A 23611-nucleotide genomic window follows, 5' to 3' on the forward strand; every position below is an offset into this window, starting at 1 on the left:
TATCTAGCTACAGTTTAAGACAGATTGCTTGGGTCTAGATACAGATGCGAGAGCTTTCTAAGCAGCCTGTTCTGGGAATGGATTTTTTTTCTCTGGATCCCCTCTACAATATTGTTGAATCAGTGCATTTTCTTTGCTCAGCATCCACTCAAGTGTGTTGAAAGATGGTGCAGACTTTCCTGTGAATTCCAGTCTCTCAGAAGTAAACCTGGGCCGATTTGAATTCGAGGTGTCTGATTTCTTCCTCTTCGGATCGCCGCTTGGTTTGGTGCTGGCCATGAGGAATACTGTTCTGCCTGGCCTGGATGGTAAGCTCTTTCTGGAGTTAGAATACAGGTTGCTTAATGACCTTTGAAAACTGAGACTCATATAAAATGAGATAAAAAAAGGAGCCCAGTTAAAGACTGGGGAGTTTCTTTCTCCTAAAGGTGGGAGTGTTAGTGTAGGTAGGTACTGAAGTGATGTGGGTTGTTCTGGCGATATCACTGCTCACCCATTTACAATAGTGTGTCTTGTGCTCTGCTGTTAGTCATATATACTGTGTCATACAACATGAAGCTTACACCTTACCAAGGATGAGTCCTTGAAAAAGATACCAAAAATAACATCTGTGCTTGGTTCAGCATTGCATCTTGTTCACGTCTGGCTCCATGGGTAAGTTTGGGTCCCGGATGTGTTGGCTGTGAGCCATTTTTTCCTCTCTGGTAACAAAGCCCAGTGATCAGCCACATACAGGATTTTTTTGTTTGTTTTATTTCTAAATACATCTGGATTTTTTCGATTTTTCAGTTAAAGTAAGAGCTTGCTTTACTTTTAAAATTCATTGTGTGTTTTGCCTCTTAGCATTGTATGAGGTTTGGATAGCACAGCCTCTTCATAGGAAATGATCTGCTCATTTATCAGGTGAGGGAGAAAGATCAGTTGCAATAGCGAGAAGAGACAACAATTCAGGACTTTCCAATTTTTGTCTTCTCAGTTTATAGACCTTTGAATAATGTCATTTGACTGAGTGTTCAAAGTTGCATTTGATTGCTGGAATAAAGTGGAATGTAATATAAACTGAAAATTATTTTACCTGCCATAATTAAAAAAATGATCAAACCGATGCCTTTCAGAGCCTTTAGAAATCTGATAGGATTTTTTTAGTAAGTTCCGTGGATTTACAAATAAGCGTCATTAAACTCCCATTTTGCATTTCCTTCTTCGTATTTGCAGTACTCGGTTTTGTTCAAATAAAGACAAACAAAAACACAGCTTAGGTAAAGAGGATGGGAAATCATATGTATTTTCCTACAAACTAAGGCTTTTTACTGCTGTGAAAGAGCTGTCGGGAAATGAGCAAAAATTACATAGGGGATGGCTGGCCTTGAAAACTGCACTGCAATTTGTTTTTCTGTCTTAGGGATTTCTTTAGAAGATTAGCAACACTTCCCTCTGAAGATGGTAGGGATTTTGCTGGGGAGTGTGGGGCAGGGAGTTGAAGGGTTTTTTTGTAGAACTTCACATTTAAAAATCTAACAGTATTAATTTGCACATATGGATTAAAATTCTTTGAGCTAGAATTCGTATTTTTGCAAGATGTCGTGTTTTCCATTTAATGAATCAGAATGGACACACGTTTACTCTGGGATCACATATGAAATATGTCTGTTTCATTAGATGCCTCTTTAGAATCTTCGAGGACAAATGCAGATGAGCACAGATGAAATTCACATTTCTCTTCAAGGGAGTGTACACATGTGTTGAAAACATGTCAAAATTCAATGAAATTATGGCTTTTTGCAAGAGGGATTGCTCTGAAGTCATGCAGTTTTTGTGTGTAGTTCTCTGTGCAATCTGAAAGTCTTCCCTTGAATGCTGTGCTGCACAGGAGAGCACTCGTGTGTTCAAAAGTCTGACAATTACATTTAGAAGTCATTATTGGCCATATGAACATGCCCTTTAGAAGTCATGTTGGATTCGCAGAGGTGAGAGCTGCCTTCCTGAAATGTTAAATTGTAAAGTAGGATCACAGGGACAGGCAAAGCTCTGCAAGCTGATTGTAACCTTTCCCTGTCTGAAATCCAGCCAAAGTATGAATGAGGTAAAAATGAGGCTACTGGGATTTGTCTCAAGTGGTAATTTTTAAAACAAAGTGACTTACCGTATTTTGACTATGTTTTTATATGAGGCCATAATGCTGTTTTGAATTTAAAACTCATCTGTGTTACTGGGGAAGGCTGCAAGGCAAGAGAAGAAAAGAGATAGCTTTGCCCTGACTGGTAAGAAGGAAATTTCTGAAGGTTACCAGGAGTCTGATTGCTGTATGTGCTTGCCATTTATTGATGAGAATGTATCAGTGAAGAGAAAACACAATGTCTTTAGGTTCTGATAGCTTCCTTCAGCAAGATGTCTGAGACATGGCTTATGGACAGTGAAACTGATAAGATTGAGGCAAGATATAACGTGTCTGTTCTACAGTTTTCCACTTGCTACAGGAATGTAAAAACCAGCTCTTCTGCACAGCAAGTGTTCCTGTTGCCAGTTTGGAATAAATATACCATACAATTACATTTTTAGCTTTAGATACTGGAAAGAAGAGCAAACACAACTTCTGAGTCCTCCTATAATATTTTGGCAGCAGCTCCGTGCACAGGTCAAAGTTCCCTTCTCATATTTAAATTTCTAGTGGATAAGTGGGATAACTATAAAGAATTGGGATTAGGTAGAGATGGATGGCAAGTTTCAATGCTTAAATACTTTACTGGTCTGGGACTGTATGTTTCTGAACTCTAGCCAATAGTCATTCTTTCCCCAATCTCAACTCTGGTACCCTCCAGACACTTTGACAGGAAAATTTCACATTAATTGCTAGTGTTTTAGCTATGTTCTTCAAATTAGCTCTCACTTCCATCCTCCCTCTGGTATCCTGCAGGGAGCATGCTTTGAGAGCAGCTCAACTGACCAGCATTTCAAACACATTCCAAGGTAAGCAAAGTCTGCTTGAAGCATAGTCTTTACAGGTACATATGATAAGAGAATCCCATTTTAGAGTGATAATTGTGGCACAGTTGAGAGGAAAACAAACAAATTGAAACCTGTCATGCAGACAGCTGGAAGTTAGGTGAGAAGAGTCAGGTGCCCTTTTTACTGAAATGGATGGCAGAAAGCTACCTGGAAATGTGAGAAATGAAATTCAGGATGTTTTTATTTATTAGTTTTGTTAGAGTCAGTTTTTAAACTGAAAGGGAAAAATATTATATCCAGAGGTTTGCCTGTTCTCTCTGCAGAACAGATGCATCTTGTCGTGTTTTACTTTCTGAATATTTATCTCTACACTAATAGGAGTGTGGCTAAAACCAAATCTTCATTCCAATTTTTTATTTCCTTACCAAATGCCTTTTAATTTTCTCCTGTTGAATATTCTGTTGGTCCCTTAGTGCTTCCTTGACAGTCCTTCTGGTTACCCTCTAGCACTCTTCCGTGGTCCTCCCACTGTCTAGTCTCAGTTCTTACTTTCTAAAGTGTGATCATTTGTGTGTGTCTGCCATATTCTTCCACTCTCTGTGTGATGGTTATCCTTGGAAGAGGCTTGCTACCCTATGAAAATGTCAATGTTTTTTAGAATTCTAAATATATCAGGAGCATTTAGTTACATCCACAAAGTGGCACTGTTCTACCTTAGGATGGTTGTAATGGTAGAGTGTTTTGCACTTGCTCTCAATACTGCTAAATATAATACTGCTAAATGCCACAGTGGTAGGAAGTAATCTCCTTTGGAACATAATGTGCTGTATTCCTTTGCCAAGTTGGAAGAGAGGTATGAAAACAGCTGATAACTCAGAGGACATGATTGCTTGTTGCCACTAAATGTCATAATTTGCCCTAGGCTGACAGCTTTCATAACCCTGCTGTTTGCATTGCTGCCTTTCTTTGTCTGCCTTTTGTGCATATGCAGGAGGCAGACATATACAGAAAATGTTTCTGTACAAGAAATATTAGAAGGTGCAATTAGGCAACTGATTTAATTGCATTAAGCAATTCCTTTATGTTTGGCTCAGACAGTTAAGCATGAGAAAGAGGGTATAAACCAGTATACTCCCTGCTAGGCAAGGAAGCTCTAGTTTAGCAGGATAATACCCAATTTACTGCTCTACTTTATAAGCACTAGATCCCTAATACATATGTCAAAGTTGCAGGCTTGCCAAAATATGGTTTTAACTATAATGCAGTGCATTGCTTTATCTCACAGAGTGTATTTCACACTACTTGGGCTTTGCAGGAGAATTATACCTTCCTTGCAAAGAATTAATTTCTGCTGTGCTTAAATGCTCTCACAGAGGTGACCTGTTTCCATTTTTTTTTTGGCGAATACTAAGGACAAAATACAGCTTGAAGAAAGCTGTTAAAAGTAGTCTTGGATCTTTGCAGCCTTGCTGGTGTTTCCTTTTTGCTTCTCTTGTGATGCAATTAACTGGAATACATGGGAGAATTTATTCCATTTTCATAAATAAACTGATGGGCACTTCTTGTAGCCTACTTGGAGAATATGTTAAGAAAAAAAGGTACTTGATAGTGGTTCTTGGGAGAACTGTGGAAAGGTGCTCCACAGAAGAATCGCACAGGCCATAGTTCTTGCATATGACTGGCTTAATGGTGGGAAAGGGACAAAGGTGGCATGAAGCTCCTATTTATTTGATAGTGGGAAAGGGAAGAGATTCTATGGTGTCCTCAACAAGCAGTCTCTTATTATCTCCCACTTTCTTTTAATCTGCTACCAGGTGTGCTGACTGGTGCACAAAGCCATCCTTTCTAGAAAAATCAACGTACAACAGACATCAAAAGTAGGTTTTGGTTATCCTGCAGCTGGAAACATAGTAGTTGCCACTGATAACAGTCTTAAAATGCTTTATAAAGAGAGCTTAGGGGAAAAAAAAAAACCACAAAGCTTCACTTAAAGCCCCCAAAGATACCCACATTTTCTCTCTGTGTGACAAAAATCCTGCAGAACTAAAGAGATGATGTACCATCCTCAGTGAGCCAATGAATGCAAAATAAAATGCACACTGCTTGTCCATCCTCAGTGAGTCAATGAATGCAAAATAAAATGCACACTGCTTGTCCAAACAATAAAAAAGTTTATGGTTTGCACAGCTGGATCATATATAGGTATGTTCTTATGGGAAGATTTGTCCCAGAGCATTTCTTGGGAGGCTATGAGTATTGACATCTTCATGACATGAAGATAAGCCTCCTATACAGTTTAGCACAGAATGCATGCAATAAAGTAGTCACCATGAATGTCATTCATCGTCATAATCAAAGTATCTTTGAGAAGGTTTCTACTATTATCAATAAAAGGTTAATTGTCTTACTAGTTTGAGAAAAAACATTGTGTGCCTATGCTGTAGCCTTTATAGAACAAACATTCATATAGAACAGAACAAAACGAAGTATTGCTCTGACCTGTGTATGGCAATGCTGCTGTTACAATCAGTATCAATCTTTTAAGCTTACAACTTGGTAACATCAAGATTTGTATCTATGTCAACATTTATATATATTTATATATAAGATTTATATCTATATCAACATTTGTTCCTATATACCATTAATTGCTGCAAGCACCAGAACATGAATTTTTAGAGTCCTTCCAGCAGCATGGAAAACACTTGAGAAAACCTGTGAGAATGTGGTGTTTTCTGATGTAGCTCTTAGTGACTCTCTGTGGCTGCAACAGAGGAAGATGTACAGCATCAAGTTTTCTCACTGTAGTTTTGCTTATGTACAAATACCTTGACTGTTGTGCTTGAACCCAAGTAGTGTGTTTCTGATATTTTTTTAAAATTTTTTTAATTCCATGATGAGCGATGTGGTGAGACATGTCACTTAAGATAAACTCCATTAGATCTGGAATCCATGACACCTTATATTAAGACTCTAACATCTTTCTCTATGGTTTCCAGTTAAGTGTGCGTTTGGCTTGTGCATGAGAACAAAGCTGTACCAAACATGTCTTCTAAGGAAAAACATCATACATGTTACCAGGTTTTTGTTATCACCACAAGGAAATAATAATTCTATCAAAAGAAGATTTAGAGTTTATTGTCTAGCACAGCAGGTTTGAAAACATGTCTTGCTTGCAAGGAGTTCATGGGGAGCAGAAGTAATATTCTCAAACATATTTTATAAATACTTTAGTCATTCTTTTACTCTTGTTGTTAATAAACTGACTGTTGTAACATGTAATGCGATGCTATACAAACTGTGCTAAGTTTAATGAGCCTATAATGAATTGACGTGCTCACGCTGGCAGGATTCAGTGTGATTGAAGTGTGGTGTGGTGTGTGGTGAGAAGTGACTACACCAACTGTTTTACAGACCTTAGCAGTCTCATGTCACCCATCTGAGTATAAGTCATGCTTCGATGCTGTGCATTTAGTCAAAAGAATGCCTTGTTAGCTGAGTGATTTTCATATTTGCCCTCAGGAGCTGCACACCTTCAGCAAGAATCATAAAGAGCTTTGCTGTTACAGTGCAACCAACCTGATTTCTATACATCAGCTTTTATAAGGTGGCTTCAGAAACTGCAGTGCTTTCTGTCACCTACCTGCTCCTGCTGTCACCTATATTTAAGTCCACTGGACGTAACAGGCCCATCAAGCCATTTTGCTGGTAAATTTGAAGTGCTGACATCAAAGCTGTAATGCTTAATAATATATTTACAAGATTTTTAAACTTCTTTTTCCTTCCTTACTTTTGTCTGTTTGTCTGGCTGGTCTTCACATCTGCTACGTGCCTGCGTCCCAGATTGTGATGTCTCTATAAACTCCATAGCAATGAAGTGGTTTTTTACATAGAAAATAGCAGTTATATTTCTTGTGGCCGGATGTATGCTAGTCTGGATTTTGCAGAAGACCGTATTAACCATATCTCTGTATAGACTCCTTGAAAATTGTGAAGGGACACTACTGAACTCTCTTTCTCTGTCTCTTTCTCATCCAAGTATGCCAGGTCCGCCCAGCCTGCAGCCAAGTGTACAGTTTCTTTCACTCTGCTGACCCCTCTGCCTGCAGACTTGAACCATTGCTGGAGAAGAGATTCCATCTCCTACCTCCATTCAGTGTCCCACGGTACCAGAGATACCCACTAGGGGATGGAAGATCTCACCAGTTAGGTACAGTGCCTATTTTTATAGCTCACCTTACTGTTCTTCTCTTAAGCATTCTCTCCTTACACAGCTCAAGAGGATTTGAAATACCAATGTGCTAACATGCTAAAAACAAGTCGTCTGGGACAGAATGGCACAGACATATTTAGCAAGCATGGAACCAAAGAAGATTACCAAGACAAAATGATTCTTACATGTGAGCTTGGTGACACTAGTTGTGTTAGAGGGGTTGTAAGGTGATACCACTGCTTTGAAGTGTCACTTGCAAACATCCATGTCCTTGAATATCATCTTGAACTACTTGACCTTTGCCTAGATCTTAAGATATTGTTTCTCTTGGTCATTTGTGGTTGGTTTATTGCAGATATCTGCTAACACAAATCAGAGCACTGGGCAAATTGTCTTTTGGTTGCTCTTTTCCTAGGTAGACTACTAAACAATAGTTATGTTGGGTAATAAATGTTTGCATCCAGGAAAAAACAGAAAGACTGATTTGTGGGGAGGAAAGGGGAAGATATGGATGAGCGAGGAGCTAGTAGAAGGAATTGTGCTGTTTTGACTTTACAGAAAATGAGATAAAATCATATAGGTGCAAAGTATCTTGACTTGTCATATTATGCAAAAAAGGAATTGATCGGTGTCTATCTCTACATGCATGCACATTAGATTTATTCTTTTTGCTACAGATTGAGACATGAATTCAAGCCTCAGCAGGATATTTCAAAAGGCTTTTCTGGATTCAGAGTTTAAGGTTGGAGGCTAATATAGTAAAGTGGCAGTGTCTTCTATATGTTGGAGCTAGGAGAGTGGTGTCATTGGGAAACTATTCCGTGCAGTAGGATACACACAACTTTGTTTTATCTGCTCAAATATGGTGTACGTTGGATGCAAATCAGTTTGAATCTGATTAAATCAAAGTTTGAAAAGCAACAGTTGATCTTGAGTTGTAGAAGGTTCATTTCTAGATGTTGGCTTCATTGAAACATGTGAAGATCTGGCTGTTCCTCAGGAATTGGCTTAAGGAATAGCCAAGGTGAGTGACAGTCCAAACTAGGGAATGTGTGCTCTCTCATCACACTCATGTCTGAGTTTTCTTTCAATGGAAATATATACGCTGCTTTACATTCTGACTTGGAGTTATTATAAAGCTGGACTGTGCACTTTGAAATCCTGCTAGTTAGTTAGGCACAAATTCTGTCACTGAGATGTATCTAAGGCTATCTTGAAAAGTTGAACCCTCCTTTAAATAACTGTCATAGAAAGAATAGTTCCCTTAGGCTGCTTTTCAAATTGAAAACCTTGTGTTGGTACATTTTACTAGCTTTGTTGTGTTAAAGTAAACCCTTCAGATACAACGAATCTTGAAGCAGGGGCTTTATAATTGATTTGGGAACAACTGGTGTTCTTTTCGAGTTCATCTAAGGCACTGAGTCAGAAGGTTCCCCTACAGAGCAGGTAAATCTGAAAATCCTGTGTGTTGGATGCAGTATAAAATTAAAATTCCTGAGTGCTAATGATCAGCAGATGTTCCATGGTACGGTTTTGTATTTATACCTCTGTGCAGTGTTAAATCATTGCCGTGCTTTACACCTAAGCTGCATTATGTTTCAATGAATGTGAAATCCTCCCATGAAGGTGCTTTGAGATCCTTTTGGATTCACAAATAATTAAATCTAGTGACTGTAATTTTTTTTTTTTGTTTGTCTGGCTTGTAAAAGTATTTCTTAAAATGGGAGCCTTCATGGTGTCAACTGGAAGGGTAGTTTACTGACCAGTTATGATGAGATGTAGTTACACCAAACTCTTATGCACTGCTCCAAAAAGCCTTCTCTGGTAATCTTTTCTGTCATTAAACAATCTCATTCCCTGTTCCTTTTCTCATAAGAACTGATGGATAAAATAGGAATGGTTCTGCTGTCTACCTGGCATTCCTGATAGGCACCTTGGTGGAAAAAAATTCTGATCTGGAAGCCACGTGAAGAACAAGTACTACTGGAAGAGAATTTCACCATATGATTCACAGGAACGGTTCAGGGGTAACACAGGCTAGAGAACATGATGAAAACTGGGGCGGGATTTCTATAGCTGTCTCTCACTTCTTGCCAATCAAATGAAGCTCTTGGAGTGAGCTGCTCTGTGCATAGGGTTTATCTTGAAGCTTTTAGTTTATCGAATTTACTTTTTCCGCTGAGATTCAGAAAACATTTAGCACTTAAATGGCAGGACTTAAAGAGCAGGGCACACTTTATCAGACAATTGCCTTTTGCATCCAGCAGCATCAATACTTATCACTAAGTCTGCCCCAAGGGTCATTCAGTTTGTAGCAATGTGGTATTGTTTGTGTGTGTGATGGATTGTTCTATTAAGAGCTTAACAGTGTGAAAGCTGACCCTTACCAGGCTTGATTTTGACAGTCCCCAAGAATTATTCCTCTTTCTGTCATTTACTTGGTCAGTTGCAACTCTGTCTCCTAATGTGGGCGTGATGGCATTATTAGGCTATTGATAAAACAGCTTAATAATATAAAATTATTTGAGGCATGATTTAAATTCGATTTTCTGAATGTATAGGAGAGTCAATACATTGTATGCAAAGAGAAAGAAAAATTAGCAAAGATTCAGTTTAGTGTCTGAGAAATCTTCGATGTGTGCACTGGATAGACAAAATGGAGATAACCACTTAAGGCATCCCACTTTTTCAGAAGTCACCTTTTAAGGGGATATTTATCTCGTGTTGCTGTGACATGCAGACAAGTGAAAGTAAAAGAAACTGCATTGAAAGCACTGCCAGACATACAGAGCAGATGGAGAAACATTTATCTTCATAACGCTTTCATCTATGGTGACTGCTGACAGAAGACATAGCAGTAGGTAATGGTTCAGCCAAAAATACAATCAATTAATAAATCACAAGGGCAAGGTACAAAGTTCAGGTTATGTTACAGCCCAGAGAAAGCCTTGCTGTCTTGCCCTTTCATTAAACAGCAGCTGCCTAGTTGACATTTCATAATCAAAGTGCTTTCATAGCCATTCTACGTGAGCCTCAGGTTTGTGTCAGGTCTCTGATTTACCACCAGTCGTGTCTTTTGATATACTAATGTGGGGATTTAATTCCTTTTTTTGCTTTGCTGCTTATGACATGATACATTATATCTACTTGGGGGTTAAAAAGATGGTTGTTACATATTAATTCAAATCACCTGGTTTCAACCTACCCTACTTTTTAGACATTTGACACAACAGAACGTTGATAATCATAATCCTGTTTACTGTTTGGGCTTCTACCTTACATTTTACTTTGCAGCACAATTGAAATAATTGCAAAAATTTTCTCATGGGAAGTTCTATTTATAGGGAATGTGCAGGAGTGCCAGTTCAGACTATGGCTGATCCAACTGATCTGCTTCATTATGGATAGATAGCAATTGAGGTCTAAAAGCACAGTGCTTCTCTGATTGTATATGCATAAAATATTGTTAATTTTGTCTGGAGATGGTTACTGTGTGGCCTTGAGGAAGTTGCTTTGCCTCTTTGTATTGGCTGTAACTGTCACAATTATCCAGGATGAGACTGTAAAATGATCTGCCTTTTATTTCTTATCAAGCATGATAGTAAATTTAGATTAGTAGGATAAAAGATAAGAACCTTCAGTGACCCTCAGAGCCATGAGAAAGGTTATTTTGGGTGGGAAGTATCCGTTTAAATTATCTAAATGGAAGAATTATGGAAGTAGACTGTCCTAGTCAAAAGTTAAGTGCAGGGCTTTTAGGAAAAAATAGTATTACATGTATTTTATTAATCTGTAACCAGTACTGTCTGTCCTCCTTTACAATTCAACAGAGACCTGACTTACAGAGATGAAGGCAGGCTGCCCTACCTGTTTAAAATAAAGATAATTCAGGAAACGGGAGATAAAAAACTGCCAAAAATGCTTGCCATTGTATTGATTTGATCTCTCCATAGGGAGAAGGGTTACTGAGCTTAAAATAACAGTATTACAAAATAAACAGCAGGTTTCAAGGCACCAAACCCCTTACCAACCTGGTCTTAAGCTAGTCAATAATATGAAAAAGCCTAACAGATACGTTGGCTGACAACATGTTTTCCATTCTGTGTAAAGTTATTATTTTTACTTTCTCCATCTCCATTTTAGTGGGAATGAAAAAACAAAACTCTGCAAAATTACAATGGGGGAGGAAGAATTAGATTAGGGTCAGTTTACGTCTTTCTCAGCAGAGCAATTCAGAGCAGAAAACTTAATTTAAAAGCACAACCTTTTTTATTTCAGTGAATCTTTTGGAAGGGGGTGCAGAAAGTATGCCATTGCATTTTGATGGCAGTAGGGTGTGCTTTTGCCATTTAGTTATGCTGTCTCATGCTGTCCTCCTCACTCTGAAGGAGTTTCATGCATGGTCATTAAGTCTGATGCTATTCAGGAAAACGCTCATTAGCTCTGTATTAGAAAAAAATAATAAAAAGCACACTAGTTTCAGAGACGTGTTGTTCATCCTATTGCTTTGGGGTTTTTATTATTTTCATTTCTGTAACCTGCAGGTGATGCTTTCCACAACCACAGTGCTCTGTTCCTTGAGAACAGCTCTTTGAACATACCTTTCTCTCAGGAGAGTTCTGGATCTCCAAGTGCATCTGATCAACGACAAGGCAAAACAAGAAAGTTGAGCTTGGCCAGCACAAGCAGTGAAAACTCAGGGTCAACAGAAAGCTTGCCATCAGCATACCTCACCAACAGTGAGTGAAGCCTGGTGCCATGTGCTGTCTGATAAGGCAACAGCTCCTCCCTCCGCATCCTTTCTGTGGAATATTTTGTTATGAAAAGGAAAATCAGCTGGTTGGAAATTTGGGGAGAATGAGAACAGCCTAAGTTGCTCTGATATTAAATAACACAATTTAGCTTCCTCTTCTGTTTGTATTTAAGTAGATTAAGTAATAGAAGTGAAATCACAGTTTTATATTAAGGTGCCACTTATAAATAGTCATGACAGGTTTCATACTCATGGGTTTAGAATCATGTTCCAGGCATGAAGGAACAGAGATAAGAATTGTTACCCAAAGTGCTATAAATCATTATATTGTCCTGTTATGGACTGTAGTCATATATCAATACTCTGTTCACGATTTGGGAAATGTGCAATTCTTTCTCTAACACGATCATAAAAGTAGTAGTCTTTCACTGAGCATCTTCCATGGACCAGGAAGCAATGGTGATCATGCTGAGGTGATTTCTGCTTCCCAAAACTTGGACCCAATAGAACTGTTTAGATTGCAGGCATTTAAATGATGATGCAATCAGTGAAAACAGTACTTTCGTGTTTGATAGATACCTTTAACAGACTTTAAATGTCAAGATTAAAAAAGCAAAAGACTTCCTTCAGTTATCTAGCTTAAACATAAAGACATCAAGAGATTTATTAAGAAACACCATATAGAAATGTAATGCTATTTTGTTTGGGTTTTTTGTAGTTGCTGCAAAGTGGTGGGGAACAAAACGAATAGATTATGCCTTGTATTGTCCAGATGTGCTGACAGCCTTTCCAACTGTGGCCCTGCCGCATCTCTTCCATGCCAGCTACTGGGAATCAACAGACGTTGTGGCCTTCATTTTAAGACAGGTCTTTGATCTCTTTATTTTTTTTCTCTCTGCAACAAATAACCTTGTGATGGTTAATTGCATCTTCCAAAGGTAATCAGTCTTTTAATCTTTAGTTCAGTTAGATGGCTAACTGTGGTTGCATCACATGCAACTGGATGTAGGAATGACAGATGTGGATTTATTGGAGAGGTGAAGGGGACAGTGAGCCCACCATTACTGCTGACTTTGTGACTGGAAGCAATGCACTGTCTTGCACACCTCACCCCTCCCATGCCCCAGATCAGCATAACCCTGTATTGCGTATTAATTTCCTCTTGGTTTTGAAGGAATAGGTTATCCCCAGCCTTAATAATGGATTTCACTACTAAATATCCAATTATTAGCATACATTTGATAATAAACCAGCAGTTCGAAAGTACTGCTCCCGTAAGAAAATCAAGTCTCTCCTGTAACTATACTAGAGTATTTCAAAGCATTGTGTGCACTGTCTCCGCAGAATTTGTTTCTGATTCGTCTGACGGGTCTCTTGTTCCTACTGTGTCAGTAATTAGAAACAGCTCGCAGTGGCTTAGGGATAATGCAGTGCTCTGACCTCTGCAGAAAGTGGTGAGGTTGAGATATCTCACCTGGGGTAAAAAAAAAAATTAAGTGGTGTTCAAGTGAAACTTGCAGAATAAGTGTCCCTCAAAGTACCCAAAGTGACCCTCTCCCAAAAGCCAGCCACAAGCAGTTTAATTTGGATTAATCCAAGAATCAGTGTCTTTTTTACATCCAGTGAATGATGAAACACCTGCTGCCAGGCAAACAGTAGACAGAATAATGCAGAAAACTGCAGAGTGACTTTTTTTTTTTTTTTTCATTAAATCAGTTTGGCAGATGTCAGTGTGCCTGCATACCTTGCAACTCCTTTTAGCTGGTCTCTGGATGTAAACTCCCTCCACCTCCTGCTCCCAGTGCTGCTGTCAATGATGTTAGTCCTCTGGAGGCTCACCTGGTAGCTCCTGGGAATGGAAGCTCTGTGGCCGAGTTCCTTCCAGTCTAAAACCACTGCTGAGTCATACTGTGCCGTTGTACCGAGCCCTTGTCTTTATATGGCAGTCTGTGAGTGTAGTGTGCAGCAGTCTGTTGGTAACCAGACCACTTGCAGATTTTTTGATTGCTGTTTTTAATTGATGAAATTCTAGAAGTCCTTCAACCTCTTGCTGTCTTTTCAGAGCATCCTTTAGTATATCTGATTCCAGTCAAAATGTATCATTAAGCAATGCAGAATTTTAAAACCTAGTTTAAAAAACCTTTGTTTATAATGAGCATCATCATAATCAAAGCAAAGCAAAAGTTGCTGAAGCGTTTTCCCATGAACCAGAACAGTCTCCAGAGCAGGAATCTTGTTTGATGCTCATCCCGAAGTAGAGGAGAGGTTTCTACTGGAACTGACAGGATGCTAATCCCTGGTTTTCCTGTTCAAGGGCCCTAGATAATTGTACATAGGTGTTTCTTCTCTCCTTTGCAGCTCTTGTAATCTCATCTTCTCAGGACGTTTTTTGCCTTGAATCCATCAGAACATTATCCTAGCTTTCCTTTCAGATGCCTCCTTGAGACCAGTTTTCTGTTAGCAGTGGTTCCTGTTTTATCCTGCTTGTTATTTCTGTGCTTCATATCAAGTTGCATTGCTGTGTCTTACCTAGAGTTGTATGTGCATTACAGCTTTTAGAATTTCATAAGCCCTTTCAAGCATTTGGAATGTGCCTCCTGTAAAGCAGTATGTGAGTTTACAGCACTAAGTAAAGGACAGGTTAGTTCCAGCATAGTTTGGACATTCTTCCCTTGGGGGGGGGGGGGGGGGGCAGGGGGCGTTAAGCTGAAGGCTAATGGCTCCTGAATACCCTGTGGGCACATCTATTTCGTGCATGTGATCTCCAGTGAATTTATGCCAATTTGTTAAAAAACACACTGACCTCAGCGTTACTATGATTTGTTGCAAGCCAGCTGGTTTGCTAAGGCTGAATACAACAGGATTTTACTCAAGGGACTTCATATGAGACATCTTTCAGAATTATTCTAGGCCACTCTTCCAGAGACGGTACCCAGGGTGGAAAACTTTGGCACAGAAAACCAAATGTTTGACTTGAGTAATTTTTGTGAAAGAGACAGACTAAGCCACTTCTCATTCAAAATGAAGCAGTGTCACTCTATCCATGATCTCAGGGTGCATTTCAGTAAGACAGGGCTTGTCTTGAAATCTGTGGGTTGTGTCCCAAAATCTGAGTTGGACATGCAAGTTTCTTGGTAAGCATGTGGCATTTAGGTTATAAGAATGTGTAGCTTGTATGGCATATTAGGGTTTTTGCATGTTCACAAGTTATAGGCCTCTTATCTTCAGATGTTGCTAGCCACAAGCTAAATCCTGAGCCTATCATCTACTGCAGTGGTGAGTAATATCCAAAAGGTGGTAAGAACTGTTCTGGCTGAGTATATGTATAAAAAATCAATACAGATGGAGTGAGGAATCTGACCTCTGCCCCATAAAGGACATTTAAAAGTATGTCATGGTCTTAAGCTGCTTTACTGACTTTGCAGACCATGAGCAGACCATGTGGCTGTCACTTGATACCATCCTAATGTTTTCACCATTTTCTCTGGAAGAATGTGCAAGCTCTGTTGTGAATGGAAGAGCCGTTTAACAAGTACTTGAGATTAAGTGTTGGCCAACAGAGTGAAAGCGGTTTATTTGTCTTTACAATTAATGTGAACACATGGCCTGTACCTCTTTCTACTTTCATTGTGCTTTTGGCTCTGCAGTGTCATTCAGCTGGGGCAGCACTGTACTTCCCCTTTCTTTGCCAAGTACCGTGACTCCCCAGGCCACACACTGTTCATCGAAGTATTTATATAATTTCAGGTGATGAGGCATGAAAATGTAAATTTCAAGGAAAATGACAACCTGGATCCAGCAACACTAAGTCCATCCAATCCACGAGAAAAATGGCTACGCAAAAGGACACATGTCAAATTGAGAGTAAGTATGAATCTGAATATATATGGCAGCTATAAAACTTGGGTTTGGTGGCACTTTAAGTGGAGTTTGATCTCCCAAAGCATGCGTTTACATCACTGAATATTACTAAAGAGCTGAAAACTGCTAATGTAACCCAGAGGCAAACAAATTAACAGTTAGGCAATAGGAAAAATTTATTCTTGGTTTATCACTACATGTTGGGAGAAAGCATATTCTTTCTGTAAGTAACAGAGGGGCCTTAAGTTTCAGTTAAGCAAAGAAGTTGTTCTTCTGTTTTCTTATAGATGAATCCATAACTCCAGAAAAAAAATAATTTCTTCATTCTTCAGATGCTGCTTCAGTTAGAAATGTCAGTTAAGATGCGTCTTGCACAGAATCTTGTGAATCTATGGCACCGCTTGAAGTGAAAGATAATTGGCATTTCCTTAAACGTTCTCTCTTACTTGGTCATCTTGAGCGCTCTCACTAGGAAGTCTATTCAGGAACATTGGAAACCTGGCCCCAGCTGAAATAGGAACGTAGTTTTGCTGGGTGATCTAAGGTGCACTGTGACATACCTCAGACACACTGTCCAGGACTGTGTTTCTGTGTCACTGTTCATAATTACGTAGTAGAGACAGTAGCCTCATTACAAAAGCAAACACTACCCTTCCCACCCTCTGATCTTATTTCAGAACGTGACTGCTAATCACCGAGCTAATGATGTCATTGCAGCAGAAGACGGTCCTCAGGTACTAGTTGGCCGCTTTATGTATGGACCTCTGGACATGGTAGCTTTAACAGGTGAAAAGGTAAAGTCTGAGTAACCAATTTCCTTTTTTTCTGAACCAGCTTTTACTAGAAACAGCTGTTGAATGTAGCACACATGTATAGTACCAGAGAAGGCCTTACAGTGAGGGGAAGTATGTCACTAGCTCCCACCACTTTGGCAAAAATATGCTGGAGGTGGGCTTTCCTGATCGCTGCCGTTTTCCTCAGCTCTCATCCTTCTTACATGATGCTGACCATCTCCTCTGGTTAATGATGAGTGTTGCTGTGCAATGATTTCTGAACCTCCCATCCAATTGTACCACCTACTGGAGACAAGTAACTTTTTGAGCAAGAAGGAAATAATTTTATAGTGTTTGGCAAATTAAAAGAAAAATCGATGTCCTCCTACCCAGGTAAGACAACTAGATAAAGGAATAGGGATTCTAGAAGCTAGATGGCTGCTGTTTCTCTTATATATGGAAGAGTGAAGATCAGTTTTAAACTTTTAAGTAGTAATGTGACACGATTGGAACTGTCACTCCTCAAGCTGCCTGCAGTAGCCAGGCTGACAGCTAACAAAGCCAAGCATTAAGTGAACAATTTGTTAATATTCAATGAGATTGTAAGACTTTTTTGTGGAAATTAACACAGCAAAACTGCTGAGCTGAGAGTAAAACTGAAGCGTGGAGGCTTCACTTGGCCTGTTCTGTGGGTGCCCATTCTGCTAAGATGCAGCACTAACCTGACCCCTCTAGGGGTCAGCCTGCTGATGGCATGCCTTCTGTGGAGTATATTTGCTGTAGTGCAAATGGCAGGGATGGATGTTTCTGGAACTGTGTCTCTGTTGACCATGCTTCTGTCACAGCTGGGCTTTGTTAATCTGTGCCACAAGACATAAATGATGTGTTGCTTCTAAGAATTCTAAGATAGAATTCAGCATATGTGTGCTGATGATACACATTGAATGGTCCATATAAGTTACGGTTACATTTTTAAGACCATCATTGCTTCAATCTTGTCCTGTGTGGTTTGTAAAAGAATGTAAAGCAGCCACATCACTTGAGTTTATGTGCCAGACAGGATCACAGATTTTTTTCTGATTTTGAATATTTTAATCACAGCTCTTTATTTATTTTAAATTTCTTCAATCTGATCACATTTTATTCATTGATAAGGTTCTTCTGTCACAGGGATGAATAGGGCACCAAAGGGGTTCATAGTGGTCCTATGAAGAACACCAAAATTGTATGGTTCCAAGACTTAATGATTTCTTCTTTGTGCCATTTTTCAAATGTAAGTTCAAAACATCAGTTAAGTGTACCTGAGTGTATTAGATTGCATTGAAGGTCTTCAGTTAGATCTACAGTCAGGTAGACTGCAAATCAAAGCTGTGTATGTAGTGAATCTCCTGGCATGCATTATTTCTGCCTATATCCCAGCATTGCCTCAGGTCAAAAGTTGGAAACTCTTGTGACTGGTACAGTGCAGAAATTAGAAGAAACTGGTTTTGCCACAAGACCATTGAAGCTGTCGAAGGAAAGGCCAACCCTCCTCCACCTTCCCTAGCGGGAATTAGAGTGGGGGATGGATTTATGTCCATTAGCAGTGTGGCCTGCAGACTTGAGCAGACCTTGAAGCGTTAGTTGGTGTATGACAGGTGAGCCTGATCTACTCTGTCACATCACTGTGCTATCCTCAGCCGGCAGGAAATTTTCTTTGAACCTCATCTGCTTTGGGTAGCTCCTGTTGGGGCACAACAGAGTAGTGATAATGGGGATGAGACCGTCTGGTCAAGACAAGGAGACAGGAGCTTAAGCTTCTCTAGGAGTCTCTGCCAGTCATATCCTCTCGTACTGCCATGGGATTGGCCACCTAGGTAATCTCAGGCTCAGCCTGTTGACCTATTAGAAATCATTTACTAACCTGAGGTGGGCTTGACATGCCAGTTTTTGTTGAGGCAAGGATCGGTCCTGGAGACTACCCTTGTTTTCCCAAGAATTCCTAAAATAGGCCATTTGGGGTTTCTGCAGGTTTGTAGACTGGATTGATTTTAGCCCTGGGTCTTTTACTGAGGTGAATTTGGGTTGGTAAAAAAGCAAATGCAAACTAGGTTGAAGATACATTTCAGCATTTTGGTGCTTTTCCTGAGGCCAGAGGTGTCTCTCCGGTGTTCACTTAACTCATTATTTTCTGGGCATTATAGTCTGATATTTTTCCTCCTGGCATAGATTATTGTGTGCTGGCTGATTGCCTTGAGATCATATTCCCATTTCAGAAGGACGGGGATGAACAATAAATTGTGTTTCTGCAGTGGGAAAACAGATCCACACTATGCTTGGGTATTGAATAGAATCCTGTTATTAAAATCTCTTGAAAGAAATTGCTAAGTAAAAATGTTAAGATTATTACTAATTATTGCACTGGGGAGAATCCCATATTCAGTGATGAATTACTGATCATTTTTATCCTAATTTTGAGGGGTTTCAAAACTAATAGAAATACTGTCTTTATTTTTTTTACACTTGTATGTTGTCCCTCCAAGGACCTCAAGTAACTTTACATAAAAGGCTATATTTCATAATCTTTTGATGTGGAGAGGGAAATCTGAGCCAGAACAGTTCAATGACCACAGTCAGCAAAATGCTGTTCTAGTAGCTTTCACACTGGTATTGAAAAAAGAAAATGTTGATCTGAAAGGACTGTAGGTGTGCAAATTTTTCAGAATGCCCAATGACAACTTCAAAACTATTTTTCTGAACCACATACACCCTGCCTCCATCTTTAATGGCTTGACTTGAGAAAATTTATTAAAGGGGAAAAATAGAAGGTAAGAACACGATGGCTGAATAAAACAAAGGTAGAAGTATGATTGTCAAAAGAAAATATTTCTATTCCTGGTTAGGTCTTATGTTCCTTTGCAGGTTGGAAGGAAGTTAGGTTTTTCCCTAGCAAATCATAAATATATTTTCCATGGCCCTCTCACTGCTAATGGGGCATTTGAAAGTTGGAAATTCAGACTCAGTTAGGGTATGAAGTGAAGCTTTGTCTTACTTCCACCATCCAATGCTTTAGAGGCAGTTGGTACCCATATGTATTCAAACTGTGAATTCACTTTGCAGTCAAAAAACAGAACAAAGGAGTAAACCCATTGTTTGATACTGTTAACGCTTCTGGTTCAGCAGTACCTGTCATTTCTTCCCTTGCATCAAAGCTCATCCCTTAGAGGAATTAAGTTCTGAATTTCAGCAGTTCAGAATAAATTTCATGTTATTTATAGTTATATCCCAATGTCAGGTAACGTCATTATGTCCAAGAGCATATCTGCAGCGTTTTCAAGGATATCCACACAAACAGTGTGATCTTGTAAGCTGCTGGCGAATCTTGTAGAGTTTCTGGCTGCATGTTGAGCACTGAGGAAGTCTACATAAACCTTGTATGCCTAAGTTCAGTAAAAAATGAGTACAGAAGGAGAGCTTGGCAGATACCCTCCTCAGATTTACTGATGTACTTATTGCTAAAAAGGGCTGGTTCAAGTCAGACAAAGTATTTCATACACTTTATGTTATTTTTGATGAAATATTTCAGTTGAAGAAAACCGTATTGATGAAACCTTTGGAAAAAAAAATTTGATAATTTAAAGTGTTTAGGTTTTACATTTGTAGGCAAGGTTATGATTTCAGAAATATGTCATTTTGCCAATAACCAGATAAATTTTCCTTTTTGTAGGTTTGGTATGCAAAAATGTAATATACATATGCAAGATGAAATGATCTTTTTTCTAGTTTAGGCTTCCTGCCAAATCTCTGAGCTCTATACACTCATTTGACACCTACAGTGCTGAGTGCTTTAAATGACGAAGGGAATAAACTTAGGTATGGTGTGTTAGGAAGCATTTTCTAATTGAGAGGACCCTCTGTGAAGTTTTTACTGAGTTTTGAAGTTCCTTCAAACTTCCTTGTAAGCTTTTAGTGCCAGCCATAGTTGGGAGATACTAATGTGATCTAGGCTTGGCAGGCCTTGTAAATAGAGGGCGTGTTGCCTGCTATCACATTAGATAACTGTTTTGTTGTATTTGCAGGTTGATATCTTCATAATGACTGAGCCATCTTCGGGTAGGTGGGTGTTCTTTGACACAGAGATATCCAACAGCAGTGGGCGGATATCCTACAACATACCCAAACAGAAGAGACTGAGAGTTGGTGTGTATCCCATCAAAATGGTGGTCAGGTAATAGCTCCAAGCTGGAACTACAGCTGTGATGGGTTGTTTTGATCAGGAAGACACCATGGTGTATAAGACAGAAGGGGGTGTGCAGGGAGATTTTGGTCTGTTAGTTATCTTTTCTTGGTCTTGTCACTGTGTTGTCAGCTTAGATTTGAAGCAGTGATCATCTGTTTGCTGGCTGGTTTGGAGGTGCCCAGGCCAATGGATTTATCCCTACTGCAACAGAAATCCTCAGTGCAGTTCAACTTAGGAGCACTTGGTCTTGCAAAATATGGGGACTGGATGACTGTAATCAGTCTTCTTGTGGCAAGAGTGTATGACCTGGAGTATTTTGCAGCCTGTTTATTGGGGAAAAGACTGCTGAAGGGTATAGCTTTGTGTTCTTCGGACCGAGAAGAAGCTTTTCTTATTGAAATTAACAGTAGAGAACTGCCTCACTGTTAGCCACCTCTTTATCTGTTGATGTCAGGCTGATCGAAAGAGTTACCTTAATTCTGTACTCAAGACCATGCTTATTCTAAATTGGGAAAACAAAACAAAACCGAGCAAAACCAATGCCTGAAAATAACAATTCACTGACGTAAAATCAATCGACTCTTCTAGCTCTCCAGCATTTCTTAAAAATCTCCATGCTAAGTAAAGCATGAAGAATGAAGGTGTGCGAAATAAAATTTGTTGGCCTAGGTGCAGGACTGGGGTAGCTGTGCTTTTAAAAAAAATCATGTTTAATAGAAGTTCAGTTTTATTTAATACAGAGGTTTAGTTTAGTATTGTACTTAGAATTAAATTGCCTAGCCGCTTAGGAAGTACCTTGACAGCTTCCTTTGAATCCCTGCTTTGGAGTCTAAATCAGTAGGATGAATTTAGCTGAAACAGAATGTGTCGTTACCCACCCATTAACCAAGTCCAAAGTATATTTAGAATCTTATGTAGTGCTAATTGAGGAGGAAGAGATGTTTTACCTCAGTGTGATAGAACAGAAAAACGATTCAAGAAAAGAGAGTTACTTAAAAATGAGTTAAGGTGTATTCAGAAGCTAAGCTCCCATGGGCTTTCAGACTGCGGGAGTAAGTTTCAAACAGGAATGAAAGAAATTGTCCTGGTTTTGCTCATTAAGCTGTGCACACACATTTTAAGAATCTTCATCACCAGATGCAATCTAGATCATACAATAATCAACTTTCTAAAGGAAAGAAAGTGTGGTCTTCAGGTTACATTTTTTTAGGGAATGTGAGGTCATGGGATGGTAAGAACTTGGGATTACTTTGTGCTTTGTTAGAGTCTTAATGTCTAGACCTCTTGGGGAAAATACGTCATGAGGAGAAGATTGCATTTCACTTGCTTTTACATGAGAAAAGCCATCTATGACTCCATTTCTTTTTTGGGTTAGTTTTGGGCGCTTTTTTTTTTTTTTTTTTTTCCCTTTAATTTTCTGGATTGGCATTCCCATTGTAATTTGCAAGGATAGAGGGATCTGTAATGCTAGTATTACCAACAGTTTATCTAATGGAGAAAAGCTGATTTGTGTACGTACATACCAATAAAAGGTGCATATAAATTCTTCCCTTGTAATTTCTAATAATTTGTCAGTAACTGTAGACTGACAGAAAAAAATGCAGCTAATTTCTGTGTGCTATTTGTGTAAGTGTGCATATATATATATATTGCATTCATGTCTTATATGTGTACATATATACATATATAGATGGATAGCATGTTTGAGTAGTAGTTTGAGTACTTCAGGCTCTTTTTGTGTTTTTTTTCCTATTTCTTTTAGGTATTCATACACATGATTTCTTGTTAAAGTCAGCTTCCAAATTTCTCTTTGGAAAGCTGTTTCCTAAAAGTGTATGTTTTAATTGCCCCATATAGGACTGAAATCAGAAGCCCTATTTGACAGCGGTTCTCAAAGCTGTAGATCCAGACATCTAATTTCAAGTCTTAACTGAAACGTACGGAAAATACATTCTGACATTTTGCTTTTTAAATCTATTTATCACTTTGACTCTCCAGAGGGGACCAGAGCAGTGCTGCAAGTTACCTGACTGTGCTTCCCCGAGGAATGGAGTGTGTTGTGTTCAGCATTGACGGTTCATTTGCAGCAAGTGTTTCAATCATGGGAAGTGATCCCAAAGTCCGAGCTGGGGCCGTCGATGTTGTCAGGTAAGTGAGGTTTGCCCACTTCACTTTCAAATCTCCAACTTTCCTGTTTGAACACAATAGGAAGGACGAGGGCAGAATAGGGTTGAGTTTTTTACTGAATAAACAACAATTCTTTAAAGGCCAGGACTCTTTGCAGAATCATTTCTATATTTGCTTGGACATCAGGTCTGCCTGATTTTCTGAAGAATCTTAGAATGCTATGGTTTAATTTGAAATTTGTAGTTTTAAGTAGCCTAAAGATTAAAAGTTGTTGCTTCTTGGGAATATGGCCTTAAAGTGAGTTAATGATTGCATGTGTTACTATGATTAGCAAAGAGTGTATTTTGTGTTTTCACTAACTTCAAATAAGGACATACTTCTGCTTCAAAATTATCAAGTGCCATGACTGCAAGAGCGTTTTCTGGAGGAAGAATTAAAAGGCCTTTTGATCCATTCTTGCAAGTCTGTTAATGTCAGACTGGATGAGGAGATACAGCTCTCATTTTGGAACTTGCATGGGAATGGAGGGGTGTCAGTTTTCAAGGGTTTCCACTCCTTACAGCTGAAATGGCAGGAAATCTCATTAAAGGTTTCGAAGGTAGCAGGACTTGATGTGTAACAAGGTCTATTCTAAATACATTTTTAAATAGCCCTTGTATTTTATGTAACATATTGTATAAGAATCTCTCTTGCTTCCCCTCATCTCCCGCAGGTTGTAG

The 23611-nt window shown here is 39.1% G+C and overlaps 1 protein-coding gene across 1 annotated transcript in view; it reads left to right on the plus strand.

The window, feature by feature from the left end:
- The window catches only part of PITPNM3 (PITPNM family member 3), a 106659-nt gene that overhangs the window by 81460 nt on the left and 1588 nt on the right, over positions 1-23611 (plus strand). Inside the window, exons 10-17 of the mRNA XM_086475081.1 lie at positions 142-308; positions 6986-7156; positions 11704-11898; positions 12631-12779; positions 15660-15776; positions 16451-16567; positions 20605-20753; positions 22764-22913. Of these exons, the coding sequence (XP_086331207.1) occupies positions 142-308; positions 6986-7156; positions 11704-11898; positions 12631-12779; positions 15660-15776; positions 16451-16567; positions 20605-20753; positions 22764-22913 (1215 nt within the window). The remainder of the gene's footprint in view (positions 1-141; positions 309-6985; positions 7157-11703; positions 11899-12630; positions 12780-15659; positions 15777-16450; positions 16568-20604; positions 20754-22763; positions 22914-23611) is intronic.

This window comes from Leptosomus discolor, chromosome 18, assembly GCF_034619465.1.
Source record: "Leptosomus discolor isolate bLepDis1 chromosome 18, bLepDis1.hap2, whole genome shotgun sequence".
Lineage (NCBI taxonomy): Eukaryota > Metazoa > Chordata > Aves > Leptosomiformes > Leptosomidae > Leptosomus > Leptosomus discolor.